Source organism: Chelonoidis abingdonii, chromosome 3 (genome assembly GCF_003597395.2).
Source record: "Chelonoidis abingdonii isolate Lonesome George chromosome 3, CheloAbing_2.0, whole genome shotgun sequence".
Lineage (NCBI taxonomy): Eukaryota > Metazoa > Chordata > Testudines > Testudinidae > Chelonoidis > Chelonoidis abingdonii.
In genome coordinates, this window is record NC_133771.1 from 114,174,665 (window position 1) to 114,200,379 (window position 25,715).

General features: G+C 43.7%; 1 protein-coding gene across 1 annotated transcript in view; it reads left to right on the forward strand.

Moving 5' to 3' along the window:
• The window catches only part of UTRN (utrophin), a 615,035-nt gene that overhangs the window by 500,416 nt on the left and 88,904 nt on the right, over positions 1-25,715 (forward strand). Inside the window, 3 exon segments of the mRNA XM_075064018.1 lie at positions 1,091-1,165; positions 9,074-9,275; positions 25,489-25,574. Coding sequence (XP_074920119.1) covers positions 1,091-1,165; positions 9,074-9,275; positions 25,489-25,574 — 363 coding nt within the window.

A 25,715-nucleotide genomic window follows, 5' to 3' on the forward strand; every position in this document is an offset into this window, starting at 1 on the left:
TGGTGGGCAGTGTGCAGACAGGAGTAAAGGGGGCGTGAGCCAGAAAAGGTTGGGGACCACTTGTAACAGGTTGACTGAAACTCTCATTGTCTGCTGACCATGATTGAGGTATCATGAATTTAATTAAGCATACCTTGCTATGTGACTGAAAACTTGGAGCTAGGAAATTTGATATTTTAATCATACAATCTGTGGTGGTGTTGTTCAGTAAACAACTTTAATTCAAGAATGTTTTCTGTGACTTTACCTTGTTATGTAGTATTTTATTTAATTATTTAATTTTAAATAGCAATTATATCACTATCCTCAGATGATCATAGGACTCAGACTCCCTGTGCATTTAAGCAAGGATGCATAGCCTGTAGAATGCTATGGTTTGCAATGACTCAGCACAATAAAACCTAGTTTATGATGTTAGGGTAGGGCTGGTTCAGCAGCATGCCCATGTAAACATCTGCATTTACTCTGAAATGCCCTCTGTCTGAAAAATCCAAGTATAAAATGTTATTAAATAGGAAAAAATATGACTATCAATTTTACAAACTGTTAAATATAGTATACATCTCTTTCTGACTGCCCATCTACCTGTCCATCCACCCATGTTTCCATCTCAGAGTTGTTAACAAAATCCTGACATTATGGAAATCATAGCTAGTAAGACTCTTGCTAAACTTCACCACTCAATTACTATGACATTTGTTGCGTCATATCTCCTATCCTTCATCTGTATATTGTCTGTTTTTAGATTGTGAGCTCTTTGGGAGATGGACCTTTTCCTTTTATTTCTGGAAAATACTTAGCACACCGTTGTCAGTGTAATAATGTTTAAGGGCCTGACCCACTGATGTCCAGGAGTCTTTCCGTTGACTTTAAGCGGTTTTAGATCAGGTCCTAACTCCATGGTTGTCTTTGTATTTTGATTTGAAATATTATATTCCCTCCTCCTCTCCAGCTTTTTAAAATGAAATGAACCTCAAACTTTACTGATATATGATTATTTAGGAAATTGTTTGTCAAGGAAGACTTGTGGATTTCTTGGTTTTGGTGCTTATTTAGAAACAACTAATATTTCTGCTCTGTAATATTTCAGCTGACTTGAACAACGTACGTTTCTCTGCATACCGTACAGCCATCAAAATCCGAAGATTGCAAAAAGCATTATGCTGTAAGTTTATCCTTCAAAATGAATTAAATCACTCTGTAGAGTACTTGGGGGGAAGGAGGGTGGGCCTGATCCTAAAGACACTAACAGCAATAAAAAGAGAGGAAAAAGATGGAGGGTCAGATGTCTCCTTGATAGTTTGTCATTCACACCACAAAATGACATTAATTGCCTGTGGCTCATGTCACTGTTACGAATTAATAAAGTTAATGAATACAAAGGTAGGTACATCAGTGGAATGAGCTATGCTAACATGCTTTCTCCCCGGTTATTTTTTGAAAAGCAAATGGGGAAAAAAAATTGTAAATGTGCGTCATATATACACAATCCATAGTGTGAAGTGATACTATACAGTAGGAAATGATTCTTGTTAAGAAGCTGAGCTCTGATCATCTAGTCCAATACTGTGTATTTTATCATCTTTTATAACTGTTAGTATAACACAAAAATATTTGCCCTTATAGAAAATGACTCTTATTGTGTGAACTTCAAATAGAGATGGATGTAAACTGCTCAGAGTTGGGGTTTACTTTAGTCTGTTTTCTAACTTTATTAGATGGGTTTGCTGTAAACTTTCCTTACAAATAAAGGAAAGTTGTGGGAAACAAATATACTACTAATGGCAATAGTTTTCACTTTATATAATTTTTCTCTAAGGTATCCAGAAAGCAGGAGTACATTGCACATGCTCCGTATTGTCTAGTATTTTGAGAAGTCCTTTTGTGTTGTTTCATTATTATAGTGTTGTTTCAAGGCTTATTTTTAAAGTTGACATGTACAGTTTTGGTAGCCTTAGAAGTAGCATATCTGGGGATTTTGTTTGGTTGATTTTTAGAACTGTCCTTCTGATTCAAAACTGTCAATTGCTTCCTCATCCTCAAAACAAGAGATCCCAAATTCTCTTCTGCTCAGGGCCTTAGCTTTCTTTAAGATTCATCCTTTCACTCAGCATTTCCTCTGAATTTTTACGAATAGTCAGGGTAAGGAAAAACAGAAAAATCCTGTGTTGGCAGTTAACTTGGCCTTGGACTGGTGTCTGTTGCTCTTAGGGAGGTAGGTTTCAGTGGAAAATGATGAGTAGTGCTTTGATGTTGTTGTTTTTTTATTTATGAGGGAGAAGGCTGAAGGGAAGGGGAGATACAGATGGGGTAGAAACAGGGAGGGAAGTGGATGAGGGAAGGAAGAGGAAACTAGGAAAAAAGTGCATGAGGAAATGAGGAGGAGCCTGAGGGGGAGACAGCTAAAAGTAAAATAAAGAATAAAAATTGAAAGGAAAAGCCACTAAATACATGGAAAAGGAAGAAAGATAGGAGTTAAGAGAGAACAGCAGTAAGGAGGAGAGAGTGGATAAAACCAGGCATGGTATGGGAACCATGTCAGTGTGTGGTATTGATGAGGGGGCCAAGACTTGGATCTGTCATAAGCTTGGCAACAACTGGCTTAAAATACTGTGTGAATTTTGTAGATCCACTGATTTAAACTTAGGAATCGGACTCTTGCATTATAAATGGAATAAACAACTGTCATGTTTCTACAGTACAGTAGCCTTAGAGCAGTGGTTCACAAACTGGGGTTCGCAAAAAATTACAGGGGGTTCTTGGGGGGAAAAATCCCTAATGACGGACAGAGCTGTCCCTAGGGACCCGGACCCCGGTCACCACAGGGCCAGCAGCCCGGAGCCCCTGGACTTCCGAGAGCTAAGCAGATCAAAGCAAGCGTATCTGTCACACTGAGGAGATTTAACCTTTGAGACACTTTATAAGAAATGGAAAGGGAGGTGGATATTTTTTGCTGTTTTTAAAATTAAATAGGCAGCTAGTATAGTCTTTAAAATTATGAAGAACAAGTTTAAGCTTTGTTGTAATGTGCATTGTTTTCCTGGATTGCTCAAGACCTGAATGCTTGTGTAGGAGGAACTCTTGAAGTTGACTTTTTAAATACCTTCATGCTGGTTTCACATCTGATACTCCTTGATGAAACATAGCAGTCTTGTCTTATAACAGGCTTATTCAAAGTGATACAAGCTATGAAAGTGAGATCTTGGAAGAGTGTTGCCATTTTCATAATGTAATAAAAATACTATAATGATTAATAATAATAATAATAATAATAATAAATAGTGTGTAATAAGCATATTATCAAAACAAATTTTATATTTCCAAGATCACTGCTTTTATAATTTATACTCAGGTAAAGGAGAAAATCTCTGGAAATATTCATTTTTAGGAGAGGGTTGAAGTTTGGGAACCACTGCTGTAGAGTATGTGGGAAGAAGTGAGAGGAAAGCTAAGCCAGGCTGATGTACAAATGGAGCAAATGATTGGTTAGGACTCCTGCTTGCAGATTCACTGCTTGTGGACCGGGCTGGTCTCCCACCTCTGACAACAGGACTGCAAGGCTTGGGGTGTGTCTCACACCACAAAGACTTCATTTCTGGAGCTTTTGGAAAGAAGGGTTACAGCAGCCATTTGAAAGGCAATTGTCAAAAGGATGGAGAAATTAAAATGTGATAGGTGCAAAAAGAATATTCAGACTCTGCTCAGTGGGTTAGTGGTAGCACTTTTTTATTTTTGTTCCAGCTCTCTAACCTTAGCTGCATGCCCAGAATCCAGCTGACTGGTTAGTACAAGTCTCCGCAGACCTAATGAAGTGCAAAATAACTACAAATGACTCAGCTGAAAAATGTCACTTTTACAGAGTTTGTGTCTCAAAATCCAAACGGAGTGCTGACTTTCAGCCTGACCTCTGCAAAATTGAAGTTGAGATAATAACCATCTATCTTAATTCATGGTGTTTTGTTTTGGGGAAGAACTGCCTTCCCTTTCCCTCCTCCACTATTTCAAAATGGGAAGATGCAGTAATAACAGTACTTCGCTCCAGGGCTTTGGAGCATAGCCCGGAGCTGGAGTGCGGAGCAGCTCTGGAGCAGTGGAGCTGCAGGTTTTTGCCTGGAGCTGGAGCGGAGCCAGAACACAGTTCCAAAGCCCTGCTTAGCGCTTATATAGACCTCAAAGCACTTTCCAGAGGAGGTGTCAGTATTATTACCATTTTACAGATGGGGAAACTGAGGCAATAAGAGAGGAAGTTATTTTCCCAAGGTCACCAAGCTGACCAGCAACAGAGCCATGAATAGAACTCTTATTTCCTGAGTCTCTTGTGTGAGAATGTAGCTATCAAGTTGAAGAAAGGAGAGACAGCCAAAGAAATCTGCTAACTTAATTGTACACGAGTTTTGGAAAATGGATTTATTTATACAGGAGGAGGGCTCAGGAGGCGTATGGCTCTCTGAGAAACACATTGCTGTTTGCACCTCACAGCAAACTACTTTGAGAAATTTTCAGCGTCCAAACACACTTCCTTGCCTCCTTTACTCAAACTCTATATTTGCTAGCCTGACTTTATAAATACTTTCAAAAATCTATGCTATTCTTTCACTGTTTGCTTACAAATGAATACCTAACATCCAGCCAAGGGTACAGGCTGTGGTTTGATTCCTTGTGACCACAGTAATTAGAACATTTCTGTTTTTAGGAATACTGCTAAGATATTCAGAGCACTCTGTTAGCATACACTTCAGGGTAGCCTATACATAAGAGAGTCAAAATGAGAAATCTATAATTCTGCTTTTGATTGGGGTTTTTTTAGGAAGAGCGTGGACATGTTTGCTGTGCCTCTTTCTCATTCATCCTTTGGACCAAGTTGTCATTTCCCTTCCATTGAAAAAAGAAAATCATTTCTCATAATTTAAATGTGGAATGTCTCTAAAGGTGTCTGAATGTAGAACACTTCAGAAAGGCTTATGTATGGTTTATGCACTGGGACAAAGAAAGTGTCAAATTGAATCACTACATATAGGGTCATCGTAGATTGTAAAATGTGCCAATTTGCTGTCACAGCTGCAGAATGTATTACTGAAAAGGCCTTTTTGAGAAGAATGCAAGGGCAAAGCTGAAGCAGGAGTGTTAATCCTACTGACACTTGATAGACTTTGACTTTGCAGTGTAAACTGGTAACGCAGTAGTAGATCTGCATAACCCAATTAATTAATACATAATTTCAGGACCCTACTGGAATCCAGGTTTTGGGCTGTCGTTTACAGTCTGTGTCCACTCAAAAGAAAGATAGAGTTTTAATGTTAAGAGCAGGTTAGTGGAGATAGGGCTTCCTGGGTTCTATTCTGCCACTCACTCACTGTTCAACTTTGAGCAAGAAATTTAACTTCTCTGTGATATTCGTCCATCTCTGAAACTAGTATAATATACTAGTAAAGTGTTTTCAGATCTTTGCATGTAAGGTGCTATTTCAGTGCAAAATATAATTTATCAGTAGCCATGTACAGCAGCCAGAGACAGACCTAGTTAATTTACATGAATCTGATGGGGTATGTCACAAAATTGTTCCCCTAACTTACTTGCTCTTGTGGTGTTTAAAAAGTTGACCTTTTGAGAAGAGAGATTTTTTTTCTTTTAGTACCAGAGGGGTAGCCATGTTAGTCTGGATCTGTAAAAGCAGCAAAGAGTCCTGTGGCGCCTTCTGGACTAACAGACGTATTGGAGCATGAGCTTTCGTGGGTGAATATCCACTTCGTCAGATGCATGTGACAACGAAGTAGGTATTCACCCATGAAAGCTCATGCTCCAATATGTCTGTTGGTCTAGAAGGTGCTGCAGGACTCTTTGCTGCGTTCTTTTAATAGTAAGCAGGCAGAATAATAATTTTTTTTTTCATTCTAGTCTATTCTTTGGAAGGTAGATTCTGCCATAGATTGATTTTTGTAGTAAATAAAGAACAGTAAACAGTAAATAAAGATCATTTGCAAAAGGTTACATGAGGACATGGCCTTTCTCTCTCATATGTTATGTGGGGTGGATGCCAGGGCTGGATTAACCCATCACTAGGCCGTAGACAAACATACTGGGACCTTACCTTTTAATGAATCAAAACAAACAGCCCATAAGTGGAAAGAAGGGGAAAAAATACACTTCAATGATGTTCCTTCAATGTGCCATTGCAGTAAATTCCCATCCCAGCCTGTTTGAGTAAGGAAACTGCTTCCTTCCCCGTGTTATCCTCTCTCCTTGGCTCTGTTGGGAATGACAAAGTGAATCCAGCCATGGGGAAAGATGATCTTTGTCCACTAATCCACTAGTGTAGATTTGCACATGAACTGAAAGAACTTCGCTCACGTGTGTGAGTGGTGTTGCAACCTGATCCACCAGTCTATAGAATTCAGTATACTGTCTCTGACAGAGGACAGTACCTAATACTTTGTATGATTACCTCCTATGTCCATATTCAATTAGCCAGATGAGCAGTGTTGTACATTGGACTAGGGTAAATTCTTTCTTTCCTCCACAAGCAATTAGTCTTACCCAAGACATTATTACACTTACATTGATTTATTAGTTTAATTTACATAACTATAAAATATTTCCTTTAAGTGCTCTAAATATACTGCTCTTAAAGTGTCTTCAGTTCTTTCATGGATTGTGAGATATAAAGCTAAAAGCTGAATTCCTCCAGGATCTTGAGCGCTGTTGTTAATAGAAGATCTTCATAAGCATAATATGTCAAGTCCTACAGTCAACAGAGTAGCTCCATTATCTGTTTGCACAGAGGTTTTCATTGCAAAGGCCACTGCAAAGGCCACTGTGGTAGGAACATCCAGTTCCAGACAACGTTACTTCCTTTCTAGCGTTGAAAAGGGGTGGGAAGTTCCCATTGCGTTAATGAAATAAACTAACAAGGATGAAGACATTCTATTTTAATACTGGGGAAGCTGCAGTTACCAACACAGAAAGAATAATAAAACAATTTATGATGACACCAGTTATGACAATCTTACAATTGTGAGTTCTCTCCTGTATTTCACACACACACTGGGTGTGAAGAAAATAACATAATTTTCAACCCGTTTGGACTTGATACGTTTGAAGATTGATAGTACTTTATAGTCTCGCTTCTGACTCCCCAAAATATGAAATAAAAGATTTATTGTACTATGTATGTTTCAGTAATTGAATTCTAATTTTCTTGTGTGCCATTTTGAGTGTATTTCACTCATTGCAACTACTGTATAATGTTACCCTGATACTGCAAGGGATAGCAGCTTCCATGCGAACAAATGGTTTGCTATAGTCCTCCCCTGTCCAGCTTGTGTATGTGTAGTGTTTTTTTCCAAGCCTGAGAGATCTGACAATAACTTCTCCTTCAAAAACAATCTACAAGAATCTAACCTCTATATGGATGAGTGCTGTAAAATCAGAGTACAATATGCATGTGTTCGGAAAGGGAAAAGCAAGGAATGTACAGGAAATCTTTATTGCCTTAGTCTCATTTTTAAAGATGTGTAGGAAAATGGATTGGACAAAACGGGGATAGGGAACGTAGGCTTCTTTAAACAATGTAGTAGAAGAAAACGTTGAGGTTCAACTGTATTACTCATAAGCAGAAGAAAAATAGCTAGCCATCCAGTAACATTCTAGTTTTTCTCATTATGGTGTCTGTTTTCTGTGTATCTCATTTTACAGGCCATGTTGAACCAATCTGACGCTACATCCCATGCTACACAAAGACTTACACCCTTCTGGGGTCCTTATTTTATACTGATATAGAGAAATTTATAACTCACCCTAAAACTGTCAAGACTTATTTCCATTGAGAAATGACATCTATCCTGTTAATGCACTACTAACTCTACCCGCAAAGAAACAGTTTTGAATGATGGAGTTTCAAATTCATGCTATAGATACTGTAATTACTATCGGAAAAGATGCAGGAAACTGCCGGTACTTCTTGCTAAAATTCCAACTTGTATAGTTAAAGATGTCACTGAGAATTATGCTACCATTTGGCTTTTACTGGCCTTCTTTCCTTTTAGACAAAGATATGCCTCTTTTCATTACATAAAGTGACTTGGAAGAATTCAATAAAAGCCTTCTTTTCTTTCTCATCATCCAGCTGATAATTAGGTTTTCATGATCACTACGTCTCTACCCTGATATAACGCGACCCGATATAACACAAATTCAAATTTAATGCAGTAAAGCAGTGCTCCGGGGGGGCAGGCCTGCGCACTCTGGAGGATCAAAGCAAGTTCGATATAACATGGTTTCACCTATAACGCAGTAAGATATTTTTTGGCTCCCGAGGGCAGCATTATATCGGGGTAGAGGTGTATTACATTTGAGTGTGCTTTTTGGTATCGGCACTCCTTATTATTTATCAGAAATTCATAGGAGAAGTGTGTTCTTTTATGGGGGGAGTCTGAAGATTTTGCATGACTCTGCACTTTGACAAATAGGATAAAACTATAAGATGAAAATTACATATTTTTCTGGAAAATTACATCAAGCTGCTACCCCTTAGTTTCTTTTAAATCTTCATAATTGTGCATCTACTATTCAGTTAATCAGTCCTCGTTGCATCCCTAGTGCACATTAGTGTCAAATATTACTATCAAAGAATTTGCACAGCTTTACACTATTAGAGCCTTTCAATGCTAGTTTGATACCTTAGCAGTCAAGGCCAAATTCTGCCTTCTGAGCTATGCAGAAGACTCTCAGTAAAGTGAGTGGAATCCCATCTGAATTCTGCAGCTGAGGGCAGAATTCTCTGATCATACAATTCTCATAAACTGTTTTTAAACAGTATGCTGAGTAGTGTAGTGTCTTTGTTTGCTTGTAAGATTAAAAAACCCAAATTAACCCAGAAAACCAACAAGAAACAAAAACAGCCAAAGCTCTAGCTTCCTGCTTAATAGGAGTGCTTCATCAGTGTTAGTACAGCTAAGCCACTGCTTCAGCTAACCTGCCTGTAATTAATGCTATAATGACATGAGGATTCAGGAGGCAAACACTGAATCCAATGATGAGGCATCATTATTATTTTTGTTTTTTATTATGTTATTAGTGGACCTGTTGGATTTGACCAGAACAAATGAAGTTTTCAAAGAGCACAAGTTGAGCCAAAACGACCAGCTCCTCTGTGTCCAGGATGTGATCAGTTGTCTCACTACTATTTACACTGGACTTGAAGAGAAACACAAGGACCTGGTGAATGTTCCTCTCTGTGTAGATATGTCTCTCAACTGGCTGCTCAATGTGTATGATACGTAAGTAATGTATTCTTATTTACAGCATGTAGCTCATTGTTTCAATGTACTGTACACAAAATGTATACCATGTGTACAGTGAGTTCAGTGGGGTTGTACTTGGTATGATGTGTGTAAAAAAGAAAATACTAGAGCATAACACTCTAGATTAGATTTGTCTGATATTTTTTTTTATGATTTTTCTTTTTGGGAAGGATGGTGTGGTGAGAGAGAAGCTGTGATAGCAAAACTTTAATACTCCAGTGAAAAACGTGCATTTGTTCCTATTGATAAAGCTTCTGTCTGAGTCACTGGTGACACTATGAGTTTGTTTGATTCACTGGTGATACTATAGGTACTTAAAATGGCCTGTTTCTTATCCCACCTACTCAAAAGTCCTGGAATACAAGCATATATATGTATATGTGTGTGTAATATAGCTACATATGCTACGCTAGAAGCATAGAAAGGTTGAAGGAGGTATGTCCTTCATTTGGCAATTGGTGTTACTGTGCTGGTTGCAGAACCAGAGAAGCACTGAAAACATTGCAACCTGTATAGCATCCATTCCAAAGTTCAAGGTAACAAATGGCCAGAATTACAAAGCAACTGTGAGAAAAACTTGATTACGGCCATCCAACACAAAAACAAAAAGGAAACCAACTACAACTCCACAACCAACTGAATACTGCCTACTGCGGAAACCAAGATATTGGACACTAGACAACATGGACACTGAACAACACCCTAACAATATCAATCTATCAAGACTACCCCTAACCACAGGGCCACTTCCTGCCTATCAGACATTTTCACCTCCCCTCAAGCTCCCACCAGAGAGTGGGGTCAGGGGCTTGCTCCGCTCTGCCCACCTGGTGCTCCTGCCAGGGAGTGGGGTCAGGGGCTTGCCCCACTCTGCCCGCCTGGCGCTCCCCAGCCCTGACTCATAACTCCCTTGATGAGCACTGTCTTCCGGCATGCAGAGCCACACTGCTCAGACGTGACCTTACCACACGGTTTCCAGGATTGAAACCCCACCCCTACACGGCAGCGTGCCTGATCTCCTCATGGTCTCCTACAGCCCCACTCTTGAGAGCCTCAGAGCTGCCCAAGGGCTGCACTCATCCCAGCTATGGTTCCTCCACCCGTGGCGGTGCCTGGTACGGCTGCCTTGGTATCACTGCCAGCAGGGCTCCCATAGAGCTGCCCCCCCTGCCCTTAGAACACCATCATTGCCATGACTATCACTTCCCTATACACCAATATCCCTCACTATGACTGCATCATTGCCAGCCTCAAACACACACAAGATAATGCACAATGCTCAGAAATCCACCCAAAACACATCACCAAACTCATCCATTTCATCATTATCCGCAACCACTTCACATTTAATAACAAACATTTTGCAGCCACATGTACAAGGATGGCTCCCCAATTTGTCAACCTCATCATGGGCCACCTTGAGGAGGAATCTCTAGAAAAATGTACCACAAAACCAATGATACATAGATGATATTTTCATCCTTTGGACACATGAACTAAACTCTCTCAGGGACTTGCGCCACAACTTCAACAACCACCACCTATCCATCAGAATCTCTTTAAACTACTCCCACGCCAGCATCAACTGGACACTATGATCAACTTAAAAATGCTGCAAACCATCCTGGACGCACCAAGAAATCTGTCATCTACAGCCAGGCACTCAGATACCACAGAATTTGCTCCAAGATTCATAACACACTTAAAACCTCCTTCACCAAAGAAGGATGCTGCACCAGAAGAGTAGATTACATCATGAAAAGGGCCACCCAAATACCCCAGGAGAACTCATTTCACTGTAGGAAAAAGAAACCCACTGACTGCACTCTCTATAATTGTCACCTCCGACTCCATACTGGAACCCATACAAGTATCATCAATCAGTTACAACACACATTTCATGGGGACAATATCCCGAAAGAAATCGTTCAGGAAGCCCCTCTTCTGGTCTTTAGACAAGCCAAATCTCCCCACCCCCCAAACCTTGCCAAGCTCATCATCAGAAGCAACCTCCCCATAAATCAGGACACACCAATTCAGACTGCATCAGATCCTGCCAGAACAACAGATGGAAAACCTGTAGGTATCTCTCCACTGCTACAATGATCAATATACTCCACAACACACCTTTCAAGATTCATGCGTCTTACACATGCTTATCCTACACGTGGTGTACTTCATTCAGTGCATCAAATGCCCCAATAGCCACGAAGTGGGTGAAACAAGACAATCACTATGTTCTTGAATGAACTCTCACAGGAAAATGATAAAAGGCAAAAACACCATATCAACCATAGGAGAACACTTTTCACAAAGTGATCACTCTGTTCAATACTTGTCCTCAAGGGAGACGTGCAAAACACCTTCAAAAGGCAAGCCTAGGAACTTAAATTTATAACTCTGCTAGACATCAAAAGCTATGGCCTACACCAGGGTTTTATGGCTCATTTCAACAATTTGTAACATGCCACATTGCCTTCTACCCTTAATTGCCCACTTCAACCCCATTATGCATAGCAATCTAAACCACTATTGCCCACTTCATTTCAAGTGACTGCCTACCATATGTTACCCCTTCTTCTTAACAATCTTATCTCAACTTGTGTTTAGCTCAGACACTCTCTTCTTCCTTCCCCAACCTGAAGAAGAATTCTGGGTAGCTCGAAAGCTTGTACCTTCCACCAACAGAAGTTGGTCTGATAAAAGATATTACCTCACTCACTTTGTGTCTCAGACTTTTTTTAATCAGTTACTCTATCTAAATAACTCCATAATTCTAGGACAACAACAGAGAACATCTGTTATTTATTTATTGTATAATGAGTTGTGTATCTGTAGGCTTGTCAGAATCTGAGTCTCATTTTTTTTATAATTTTGATGTATATTGATTATTGATTATTTTTAACGACTTTTTCAATTGTCATCGTCATTTTAAATGTTCGCAGTTGCAGAAAATTCAGGGGAAGGGGGGGTCAGACCATAATTCTTTTTAACAGAGTTGTAAATATGTGCTTTATGCAGCCTTCATTACAACACATTATATACACATTAAGGTGAGACTCTAAGTTCTTAAGCAGCAGTTTCTCACTTTGTCTATCTGTAAATTTTACTTCTTATCAATGGAAATATTTTTCTATGGTTTGTGTTTATACAGTAAAATGTTTACTCTCCCTTAAATCAAATTCTTCCAAGCTTATATTTCTGTCACAGACTTAGCTGGGTTCTCCCTGCTGGACACTCACCTGTTTGGATCCCGCACTGATCCCATGTGTTTCTCATTCAGCGCACTGAGTCTGAGCAGCATCCAGGCAGTGTCTCTGGCTCTAGCCTCTTAGGCTCACTCCCAGAGTGCAGACTCCCTGTCCTAGTACCCCTTCTCAGAAGTGGAACTCCATGATTTAGCTGCCATAGGCCCCAAGACCAGTGCTTAACCCCAAATCTCCCCAGTAGGTTAAGCACACCCTTTCCCAGAGCTCCACCCTCATGAGTACACATTTAATCCTCCGGGGACATATGCCAGTTTTAGCAGGGAGCCCAGCGTCTTTGCAAAGTATATTCTTACACACATGCGCACACTTACTCATTCACTCACGCACTTCATTCATAGAGAAAGCAAGGATCCATACAAAAATAACATCTGCCCACAAAATCCCTCTTTCCAGTGTCCCCACTACACTAAGCGCTCATTGAGTGTTTGTTCAGTTGTTTCATGGTCCCCAGACCCTCCACTCCTCCTGATCAGCTTTCAGGTTCATTCTCTCAGCCCCTGTAACCAGCTCCCTCAAGCAGATCTGATGATTGAAAGTATGTCTCTGTGTTTCATGGACCTCAGAGTTTGAATTTTTCAAAGTCAGTTCCAACACATTATTTCTTTGTTGATTTTTTTGCTGCTGCAGCATTTCCACTTCTCCAACCCTCCTCCCTGCAGATAAACTGGACAGAAAATCAGTTTTCTGCAGCTTGGCCAAATTTCACTGTATTGCCAGGCAGAGTCATTCCGTGTAAATGACTGCTTTGATTGTCCTGTGGCTGTTTCCAGATAGGGTATGTGATATCTGATATGATCTCTGTCAGTGCATGGCTGATTTTAATACACACTATAGGTTAATTCGTAGATTTCCTAAAATCAGTCAGAATTCATATGTTGTGCATAGACAGATTCTCCAAGTCATCACATATCTCTTCCCATTTCAAGACGAAGAGAGCAGAGGCATCCCAAGTACTTCCTTCCCTTCCCCGCAACCCCCATACACTGCAAAATAGAGCATCTGCTGTTACATCTTATTGGTTTAAACTTCATACAGTAAAACAGTCCCAAAATCACACCAATATACAGTTTTCATTAAAACATTACTAATCAGTTTCTGTATACGTTGTTACAGATCTCCTCCCTCATGATCCCCCAGGAAGGGGTACATATGGGGAGCACATGAACTCTCCCCATGTTCTCTTGTCACCCAAAACCTTATGATTAGTTGGGGTGGGCGCAGAAGGATTGACCCCCAGCAGAGTGGACCTCTGAGATATGAGGAATTCCCATCTTCCCGAGTGCCAAGTTCCCTTCTTCCGACCTACTGAGGAGAATTTCCTGCCTCACCCCTCTTAAGTTCATTTACATTTTGATTGACCAACCAGCAGTTATAATTTAGGGAGGGATTTTACCTAACATGTATTTATCTTGTGAAGTTCTATGGGGAAGGGGAGCCGCAGAAGTGTCTGAAAGCTGTGCCCGAAAATAACAAATGTGACTATTACCAGCCTAGGTTCACTAATGGTCTTTCTGAGTGCACCTCCTCAAACTTTAAGCCTCAGGCCTTTTCCTCTCCTGGGGTGGCATCCACAGTTTGCCCCGCCTCAGATCAGATCTTTGGTTGCAGCCTGATGGGTACCACAGGCCAAGATTATGCTGACAACACTGCCTTGCTTATGGAGAAATAAGAGAATTTCAGTCCTCTCTTCCACGGTCTCTAAGAACCACCCACACCATAGGGTTTCTCTTTGGGAGCCTGTGACAGCATACATTTGCAGTCAGAGACAGCTTCTTCAAAACAAAAGATGCACAGTGCTTAGAGAAGTGGATTTAAAATACCAGAGACCTATGTGCATGTTCTCTTACCTAAGTTTAACCTCTGTATTCATCACTGGTGCAAGTCTGGTTTATTCTCCATCTCTGAGCTGGGAGAAAAAGCCCAGGCCCCTTGCAGTCTTCTCTTGTCTCTGAGGGTGTATCTACACTGCAATTCAGGGCCCCCACGAGAATATAGTATTCTATAGTATTGCAACTTTTTATTATGGAAGGGACCCCGAAATTGCTTTTCCCCAGGCCCCCTGAATCCTCTGGGCGGCCCTGCTACAATTAGACACCTGTGGCTGGCCTGTAACAGCTGACCCAGCCTCACAAGGCTTGGGCTAAGGAGGCTGTTTAATTGTGGTACCGACATTTGGGCTCAGGCTTGAGTCTGGGCTCTAGGACTCCGCAAAGTGGAATAATCCCACAGTTCCAGAGTCATCTACAGGATATCCTAGCCTGGATGGACCCAGCTAGGTCACTTCTCCCCTCAACTGATGGCCCAGCCATTGTTGTTTTAAATCCCTTGAAGCTGAGTACCTAGCTATCTTATCATGTCACTATTTAACTTTCCTTCTGGGCCTCTCATCATTCCCTTAACAGCTTCCTTCTATCTAACTCTATGCATTCAGGCTGGGGGCAATACACAATAGAACAGGGAAACTGACACACACACAATATTCATGAGAAACAGTGCAGAGATTTTTTTTCCAGTTCATCACAAACATATCAGTGGAAAACAGAGCGGGGGCAGGTTCAGATACATTCCTTGACTTGGAAGCTGTTGCGTGCTTAGTATCAGAAAATAGTGTCAAAGGAGAATATTAGCTTCTGATTCCTATATATTTATCATTGGAACATTATTTGGTTATTGTGTTGATATGATGTCTCTAAACTCTTTAAACTGATTAAAGAAGTCTTAGGGTACAAAATATGAAAAATATTAGATTTCTTACAGTTGGAGTAAATATTCTCTTTTTCCATCTTCACCCCCCCCCTCACTCTCCACCACTAAAAATATTAAAGATTGGGAAATCATTTTAAATTGCCATTTTTGAAACGTCCTTTAGAAAGGAAATAATTTGTCTCCTGACATTTCCTTTGTTGATTGCGTTGGTGTTTCAAATCATTAAACTTCCTACAAAAGCATCTGTTTGTCATCTGCTGTCAACCTGAGATTTAATTAGTGGTTTGCAGATTGAACAATTTCCCAGTTTGTAATAAAACTCACCTACTGATGTATGTGGCCATTTAAAAAGCAATTTATTTTTAGAGACAGTTGACAACAATGAAGTTTGTTGTGTTTGGTATTTTCTGACACATTGAGAATTATTAATTCTTCAAGCTAGACAGAAAAAAGGAGCAGACTCCCTGCAACCTTTACATTCTCAAGGACCCAAAAGGTTATTTTGTTGATTAGCATCTGCCTGTAAATATGTTTCAGCCTTAAACTTGATTCCTTAAGAGAATTTTGATTAGTCCAGAACACCTTTAAAAATACAATATTGAAACTATAACTTGTAGGTACAATGTGAAATGATTTTAAATGTTTAACTGAGGTAAGATAAGTGTGTGTATGAGAAGTCAAGTACTTCATATGGGTTTTTTAATAAATCTCACAGGTAGATTATTACACTAGGATACTTGCATAAATTTAATTAATCTGAAAGCACACGTAGGTAAATAAATAAATAGATTTTCTCTTATGGCTATCATATATTGTCCAATCTTGGGAAATGTGTCACTTATATGGAAGTGGGCTAACAAGCTATAGTACCCTGTGAAGCAGTTGCTTCACATGTGTTAAGGTGTACACAATACCATGTTTCCCTATGGGTGGTCAATGACCCATTCTTTTTATCTGAAAGTAATTCAAAGGACTCTAAATGAACCACATAGTAGCCATAAGGAAACCTGTATGAGTTTTCTGCTGGTTTTTTTCTACTTTATCTGGTTGTTGTATTTTGGAGGGAAATTTAATCTTTTCAAATGTCTAGGTCTCCTGAAGTGAGGGGTCCTTTCTGTATGAATGCCTGTTTGAAAGGCTGGGTGTGCTTTTTTCTTGCATTCTATATGTCTAATTCTCTGGGATGTGTATGCTAGGCAACGTTCTATACCTAAGCTTTTCTATAAGACTCAAAGCTGTTCTCTTAGAGCTACCTCATTATCTATCTTTTGTGGTTCGCTCTTCCTACAAAGAATCATGGCTTTGTTCTAAAATTATCAGTAATCCATTCATAGATGTTGTATCGACTGTAATTTTTTACTTGAAATTAGGTCAAATGGCAACGAATTCCAGTCTTCGTGCTGGCTCACTTATTGTGCTCTTTTAATCAAGAACTGGCAACTTTGCTCCAACATATCTTATAGTAGTTTTATGGACTTTTTTCCCATTAGGATGCCACAGTGATGTAACAAACAAAGTTGCTACAGTGATAGGTGCACAATAAATTACATTGCCTTGTCCAGGTAATCTTTTTGAGTTGTGTCATACCAAATGTCGTTAGATCAATATAGTGACGTTGGACTCAGAAGTGTTGGGTTCAAATTATAGGTCAGGCTGGTAGCACTGCACCTTATTAAGATTATCCACTTCTCATTATAGAACCCTGTTTTCAGCTGTTTATAACTTTGTCAAAACTAACTATTTGGGCTAAAATTTTCCATGTGTGAATTTTTTTGAAAATAACAGCAGTGAAAATGGTTCAGCTGTTTCTCAGAAAATGAGACTAGGGGAAAATAATGTGATAGACCCAGTTGGGAACAGTAGAGTAGTAGAAAGGAGATATACTGGCCACTGGATAAGCAGTTTTCTGTTCCCTGAGTGACCAGAGCAGGGGCTGCTCCAGGCTAATGAGAACACCTGACTCCAATTAACCTGCTAAGAATCAGATGAGGCTGTTAAGCACCTGACTCTAATTAAGGCCCCTCTGATGTTATGAAAGGGCTCACTCCAGTCAGGTCAAAGGGAGCCAGAGGAGAGGAAGTGTGTGCGAGGAACTGGGAGCAAGAAGCGTGCAAGAAGCTGAGAGTGAGTAGGCATACTGCTGGAGGACTAAGAAGTATAAGCATTATCAGACATCAGGAGGAAGGTCTGGTGGTGAGGAAAAAGAAGATGTTGGGAGGAGGCCATGGGGAAGTAGCCCAGGGAGTTGTAACTGTCATGCAGCTGTTACAGGAGGCACTATAGACAGCTGCAGTCCACAGGGCCCTGGGCTGGAACCCAGAGTAGAGGGTGGGCCCGGGTTCCCCCCCAAACCTCCTAACTCCTGATCAGACACAGGAGGAATTGATCTGGACTGTGGCTTCTACCAGAGGGGAAGGTCTCTGGGCTGTTTCCCGACCCACAGGGTGAATCTGTGAGGCGAGCAAATCTGCCAATAAGACCCACTAAGGTAGAGGAGGAACTTTGTCACAGTACATTGTTTTGCCCAGGCTAAAAAATTGTGGTGATCTTTTTCTATGGAAAGCTCTATCATCTCCATGCTTTGGAGCAGGGACTTGAAGGTGAAGAGTTGTGGCCTTAGTGTTAGGGATGTTTGTTTTCCTGTTCCTGTAAAAATATACCCAAATATGGCCAATTTATAGGCCAAAATTGCATTTTGCACATGCTCAGTGCAGACTTTTTATATTTTAGCAGCTGAATTCCCCAAAGATGCTCTGTGTACTGGATATTCTTCATTCTAGGCTGAGCGGGACTTAACCTGTAGTTGCAGCTTTAGGCTAACATGTGCTTTGTCGGATCCAGGTCCCAGCAACATAGAGGAGGAAGCTGCTGATTCAAATGCAGAGGAGGAAGAGAGGTTCTTTCTCCCTTTGCATTTAAATCAGGCAGCTTCCTCTTCCATCCTGTCTGTGAGGGGCTGTGTGAGTTGATTAAAGCAATAAGCACGTTTGGGGTTTGGAATGAGTAGATTGAGACAAAGAGCCTGGATAAGGGAACTAGGATTAGAGGCTGGCAAGACAAAGGGAGAGAGAAACTGGTCTTGGGGATTTGAGTTGGCAGAGATTAAGATTAACAGTGGGAAGGAAGGAGGACCGGTTGGTCAAGGGGACCGGGATCTGGGGAGGAAAATGCCCTGTATGGGAATGTGAGCCAGTAGGTGGCGAGGAGACTAGGACTGGGTGAGGAGCCAAGAGAAACATTTGATCTGGCTAGGCAAAAAGGCTGGGACAGAGAACCAGTAGGGTAGGAGGGAAGGAATTGCTGGGGAAGGGAAGGTTGGTCTGACAAGGAGCTGGAATATAGGAGGAAGAACTGGCATTGGTTAGCAACAGGGGTGAGGACAAGGAATCGGGGTGGATGGGGGATTCTGAGATTGGACTTGGAGCCTGGGATGGGAGATTGAGACTGGAATTAGTCCAGAATTTTTTGACAACATTTTTTGAAGTAGAAAGTGACAATTTATCAAAATAAGAACTGTTCACAGGAAAGGATCAGTTTTGACAAATTTTCCATTGTTGTTCTTCGAGTGCTTGCTCATATCCATTCCAGTTAGGTGTGTGCGCGCCGCGTACATGTTCGTCGGAAGATTTTTACCCTAGCAACACTCGGTGGGTCGGCTGGGCGCCCCCTGGAGTGGCGCCAGTATGACGCCGGATATATACGCCTGCCGACTCAGCCACCCTTCAGTTCCTTCTTACCGCCCGTGTCAGTCGTTGGAACAGTGGAGCGCTGCTTAGCTGACCTCCACTTCCCTAGCTACTCGTAGTTCTCGTGGATATAGTTATATAGTTATAATCCTTTTATATATATATTTATATACTTGTACATTTTTTCTTTACTAGCATAGTTAGTTTAGTAATAGTTAGCGGGGTTCGGAGAGTAATCCCTTCCCCACACCCGGTGCTGGAGCCCATGCCCAGCTCACCGCTTTTTAAACCGTGCTCGGCCTGCCACAAGCTGATGCCGTCAGGAGATCCACACGACTCCTGTTTGAGGTGCCTCGGGGAATCGCACTTCACAGCTAAGTGCCCCATTTGCAAGGCTTTTAAGCCGAGAACAAAATGGAGCGGGACTTTCACTTACCCTCCACCTTCGGCACTGAGCGCTGGCCACTCGGCGGGCAGAAGTGCCTCCCGGCACCTGACCCCGCCGGCACTGCCAAGACCTCTCGACACCGGCTGTCACCGACACCGAAGTCGACTCGGCACCGCTCCCTCTCTCCGAGGTCAAGAGAGCCCACGACTACTCCTGCCAGTGCCTGACAGCTCCCCGGCACGTGCCATGGTTGAGCTCCCTGCTCCTGCTGCTTCCGTGCCAACTGCACCGTAGCCTGAGAGCTCATCTAAGTCGGATCGCCCGGCACCGACTCCTGCAGAGGCACCGACGACGTAGGCACCGTCGATCCCGGTCCCACAAGGGCCGCCGAATCCAGTGCCTGACAGCTCCCCGAAACACGCCGTGGTTGAGCTTCCTGCTCCTGCTGCTTCTGTGCCAACTGCACCGCAGCCAGAGAGCTCGTCTAAGTCGGATCGCCCGGCACCAACACCTGCCGAGGCACTGACGACGTCGGCACTGTCGATCCCGGTCCCACGAGGGCCGTCGAATCCGGGACCTGACAGCTCCCTGGTGCGTGCTGTGGCTGGGCTTACTGTTCCCTCCACGCTGGAGACGTTCCCAACGGCGAGGGATCTCATTGCCATGACAGAGTAGATGCTGTCTGAACCCCCGGCACTGCCGGTGCGGGTAATACACTCCCTTGGCAAGCCTCCCTTGATACGACCATCCTCTGTTGGCACAGCAGAGCGGCACCGTTCATGATCACGGTCCCGCAGACGCTCCAAGTCCCGTCGGCGCTCCCGCTCCCGACGCCACTTGCAGACCCGATGCTGTTCTCCTTGGTACCGGTCGCATTCGCCACACCGGTCAGTGTCCCATTCACCAACCCGCTAATCTCGGCACCGTTGTGGCTCCTGACACCGCTACAGGCACCGTGACTCCCGTAGCCACTCCCGACCTTGAGATCTCGGTCAACCTCCCGGCACCGCTCTGGTCGCAGGTCTGGATCTCGTTCCAGGTACCGGTACACCTTCCAGTACCGGTCCCCGGTCCCGAGTTGGGCAAGGTCTGGCAGAGTCAGAGCCTCTGCCCATGATTTTTCAGCACCTCCATGGCCATCCGGACACGCGTCAGTGTCTTCCCACGCGGACAGCTCTTATGCTCAGGACCGCGATTCTGATGTGCCCAACAACAACGTGAGAGCCCATCAGGACCTCCTAAGGAGGGTAGCACTCAATGTGGACCTCCAGGTGCAGGAGGTCCCGGAGGTAGGGGACCCCGTAGTGGACATTCTATCGGCGGTTGCCCCACTAGAGGAGCCCTACCCATTTATTCGGACCATCCAGGTGAATGCCGATACTCTATGGAGGGTATGAGTACTTGTATGTCCGTCCTCCTCCCTGCTCACTAGTCGTTCAGTCTGTTAAGGAAAGGGAATGGCATGGCCAGCAGGTAGCAGCCCCGAAATCAAAGGGGGCTAGGCGAATGACCCTACTCAGCCGCAAGATGTACTCTGCAGGGGCCTTATAGCTCTGCGTGGCTAATCAACAAGCCTTGCTTAGCCCCTATAATTATAACACCTGGGTGACGGTGGATAAGTTTATGGAGCTTCTCCATCAAGACTCCCGCCAAGAGTTCACTGCTCTCTTGGAGGAAGGGAAAAAGATGGCCAGAGCTTCCCTCCAGGCCTCATTACCGTGAGGAGCATCTCATGGCTTCAAGTTTCAAACCTCCGGCCGGAGCAGCAGTATACCATCCATGACTTACCATTTGATGGTAAAGGTCTCTTTGCGGCGAAGTCAACCCCAGGCTGCAAAGCCTGAGGGACAACAGGGTCCTTATGCACTCTCGGCGTGCAGACGCCAATGACCTAACGCAGGCCTTTCCGTCCCCAGTCACACTGCCGTACTCAGTGCCTAGCCACAGACAGGACTTTGGCAGACGGCGCAGCCGAGGTGGTCGCGGACGACCGTCAGACCCCTAGAGGGCCAAGATCGAGGTCCCTCGCAATCACCACCGGGACCAAAGATGAACTTTCAAAGGTGCGCCCGAGGGCGGCATACCAGTTACAGGCGGGATTACACTCCTACTTCCTCTTGGCGTGGTCTCAGTTAACTTCAGTTCGCTGGCTCCTACACATGGTGGAGTGTGGGTACCACCTCCGATTTGTTCCAACCCTGTCCCTCTTCAGGGACTCCTCTCAAGAGCAATTCCTCTTACAAGAGGTGCAGATGCCAATGGACAAAAGGGGCAAGGGATTTTACTCCCTGATTCCCTAATCCCCAACTCGTACAGAGGGGTCTCAGACCTATCCTAGACCTACGAGGACTCAACCAGTTTATGATAAGGTTGAAGTTCCGCATGGACTATCCCTGGGGAACCATTATCCTGTCCTTGATCCTGGAGACTGGTATGTACGCCGGTCGATATGAAGACGCGTACTTTCACATTGCCATCTTCCCTCCGCACAGGAGATACCTCCGCTTTCTAGCAACCGTCGGTACTTCCAGTTTACGGTCCTGCTGTTTGGGCCTTTCTACAGCCCCAAAGGCATTAACCAAGTGTATGGCCGTAGTCGCCACCCACCCTCCTCGCCGACGTCGGATATGCATTTTCCGTATCTGGACGATTGGCTTATCTGAGGAGACTCCAAGACACAAGTCACTCAGTGTGTGTGGCATCGTCAAGGGACCTATTCACACATCTAGGCCCTGATGATCACTATGGAAACATCCACTCTGGGGTCCCACGCAGAGGTTAGACTTCCTAGGAGCTATCCTGAACTCCGAGCTAGCCGGATCCTGCTTACCACAGCCACGGTTTCAGGCGATGGCACCAATCATCCGAGGTCTGCAAACTTTCCCAACGACTCGCGCTCGCACTTGTCTCGGTCTCCTGCATGGTCCCATGGCTTGCCTGCTAGTTTGTAACCAAACACAGCTAAGCTCTGCCTCTGTCCTCTCCAAGTTTGGCTCAAATCGGCGTACCGCCCCGACGGGGCCCAATGGTCACGATAGTCACCATTCCCTCAGAGCACCTAGGCTCCCTAGAATGGTGGCTAACTCCTCCCTGGTGTGGGCAGGGATGCCGCTCCATCCGCCCAGCCCTCACTGTCCCTGACGATGGATGCGTCATCTCTCGGCTCAGGTGCTCACCTCAGTACCTTCGAGCTTAAGGCCTTTGGTCTTCTCAGGAAAAAGCTGGCGTTCCACATCAATGTCCAAAAATGAGAGCAGTCTGCCTGGCATGCCAGGGGTTCCAGCAGCAGCTGCGAGGCCGGCTCATGTGGAATGTCTCAGTGTTTACAGCCAGCACAAACGGCCATGTACTACATAAACAACCTGGGAGGGACATGGTCTTCCTCCTTTTGTCAGGAGGCCATCCATCTCTGGGACTTTTGCATAGCCCACTCGATAAATCTGGTAGCATTCCTTCTCCTTGGCGCGCGAACGCCTGCGCGCTTCGACTCAGCAGGTCTTTCCTGTCTCACAACGAGGGTCGCCCTGCCTCGATGTGATGCATTCTGTGTTGCCAGATATGGGGATTTTTCCCCACATATGGACCTGTTCGCTTACCGCAAGAACACAGGAAATGTCCGAGGTTCTGCTCCTTCCAAGGTCTCTCCCGGATCGATCTCGGACGCTGTCCTCATGCCGTGGAAGGACCAACCCTTATGCCTTCCCACCGTTCCCCCTGGCTCATTGGGTCCTGCTCAAACTTCGCAGGGCAGGGCGCGCATCATCATGATCACTCCAGCGTGGTCCAGGCAGCACTGATACACCACGTTGCTCGACCTGTCAATAGCCAACCCAATTACCCTGCCACTCCACCCAGACCTCATACCTCAGGACCACGGCAGACTTCGCCACCCGGACCTGCAGTCTCTTCACCTCATGGTGTGGCTTGCTACGTGAACTATCAGGGTAGCAGGAAGCCTTCCACCTGGTCAACGTACCTGGCCAAGTGGAAGCGTTTCTCCTACAGGTGCGACATGCTTAAATCTTACTCCTGCTGCACAGTGAGGTCTCGATCCCCTCTATTTTGGACTACCCTCTGGCCACAACAGCAGGGAACCTAGCGGTGTCATGCTGAGGTACACTTGGCAGCCAATCTCTACCTTCCACCCAGGCTAAGGTGGTCGTTCTGTGTTCTCACACGTCTATGGTTTCGAGGTTCCTCAAGGGCTTGGAGCGCTACACCCTCAAGTACGCCGCCCAGCCCCAACCTGGGCCTCAACCTGGTTTTACCAGACTTATGTCTCCTCCATTCGAGCCGTTAGCGACCTGCTCGCTGCTATACCTGTCTTGGAAGACAGCTTTCCTCGTAGCCATTACATCGGCCAGACGAGTCTCCGAGCTCAGGGCTCTTATGGTGGTTCCGCTGCGTACATTATGTTCACAAAAGACAAGGTGCAGTTACGACCACACCCGGCTTTCCTCCCTAAGGTGGTTCGGCCTTTCATGTTAACCACACTCAACGCGATGGGGACAACAATTGCACTCCCTGGACATCTGTAGAGCGCTCGCATTTATGTTGAGCGGACAAAACCATTTCGTAACACACCCCAACTCTCGGTCGCAGTAGCAGACCGAAGGAAAGGCCTACCTGTTTCCTCTCAGAGGATCTCATCTTGGGTGATGACGTGCACCCCGCACTTGTTATGATTTGGCTCACATTTCCCCAAGCCACATCACCATGCATTCTACCAGGGCTCAGGCTTCATCTGCCGCCTTGCTGACTCGTGTACCTACCCACGAGATCTATCGCGCAGCTCCATGGTCCTCGGTCCATACCTTGCTTCGCATTATGCTCGGTTCAACAGTCAAGAGATGCTGCAGCTTCTGGCTCAGCAGTTTTACATTCTGCCACATTTCACTCCGACCCCACCGCCTACATAAGGCTTGGAAATCACCTAACTGGAATGGATATGAGCAAGCACTCGAAGAAGAAAAGATGGTTACTCACCTTTGTAACTGTTGTTCTTCAAGATGTGTTGCTCATATCCATTCCAAACCCACCCTCCTTCCCCTCTGTCCAGAGTAGCTGGCAAGAAGGAACTGAAGGGTGGCTGGGTCAGCAGGGGTATATATCCGGCATCATACTGGCGCCAGTCCAGGGGGTGCCCAGCTGACCCACCGAGTGTTGCTAGGGTAAAAATCTTCCGATGAACGTGCACGCGGCGCGCACACACCTAACTGGAATGGATATGAGCAATACATCTCGAAGAACAACAGTTACAAAGGTGAGTAACTGTCTTTTTTACTTTTTGGTTCAAAACAAGGTTTTGTTTTCAAATAAACAAACAAAAAGTGTGTATAGTGTGTGTTGGTTTAACACCTCCTCTCATGCACACCATGTCAAAAATGAAGGAAAAGCATGTGCATATTTTTCAGTCTTGGATTGGTCATTAGTAAAGGCAAAAATCAGCAAGTCCTTAATTAGTGCAGTTTTTGCAATGAGCTTTTGAATTTTCTTAATTATGGTGCCTTCTCTCCATTTCCTGATTTTATCACATCAGTATCAATTATGAACTGCATTTTGCTTATAGGTTTGAAATTGTATCATTTGGAGCCCAGTGTGTATCCTGATATTTTATTTTAAACAGCATGAGTCTGAAGTCATATTCCCAACAGCTCCACGTTCTCTAATTAGCATATACATTCAGCTGTTTATGTACTGGTGCACCTATACACCAAAATGTTTTAAAAAGAGAGATGAAGCACAGTGGGTGAAAAACATTAATGAATCTGTACAGTATCAGAGCTCGGCTTCATTTCACAGACCTCATTTCTCACTGTGCAGTGTGCTTCCCAGCTGTCTGCTGGTGTGTACATTTTGTTGTGTAAATTACAGTTAGCAAATAATGCTATGATTTTATAGTGCTAAATTTCATCATTTTGGGGGTAATGTGAAATATTAAGATGACGCTGACCCAAGTTGAGGGGTTTTTGTGAAGGAGAATTCTCTTATTGTGATTATCAGTTCTAAAGACCTGAAGTATCTTGTTTAAAGAATTTAGGTGTAATTTGTATAACTTGCCAGGTGTTTTGAATTTGGAATGAACCTATATTATAATATTAACTGTGTTTAAGCTGTCTAATAGCTTTGTGCAATTTCAGAGGGCGGACTGGAAAAATCAGAGTGCAGTCCCTGAAGATTGGGTTGATGTCTCTTTCCAAGGGTCTTCTAGAAGAAAAGTACAGATGTAAGTAAGAACTTACTCCATAAAATGTGTGAATCTGTACTTTTTTATATTAAAAGACAGTCATGGTTTAAACAAAAATCATAATTATCCTCTTGCCCAGGATAAGAAATATTTTTTGATGCAATAGTAGATTAACATTAG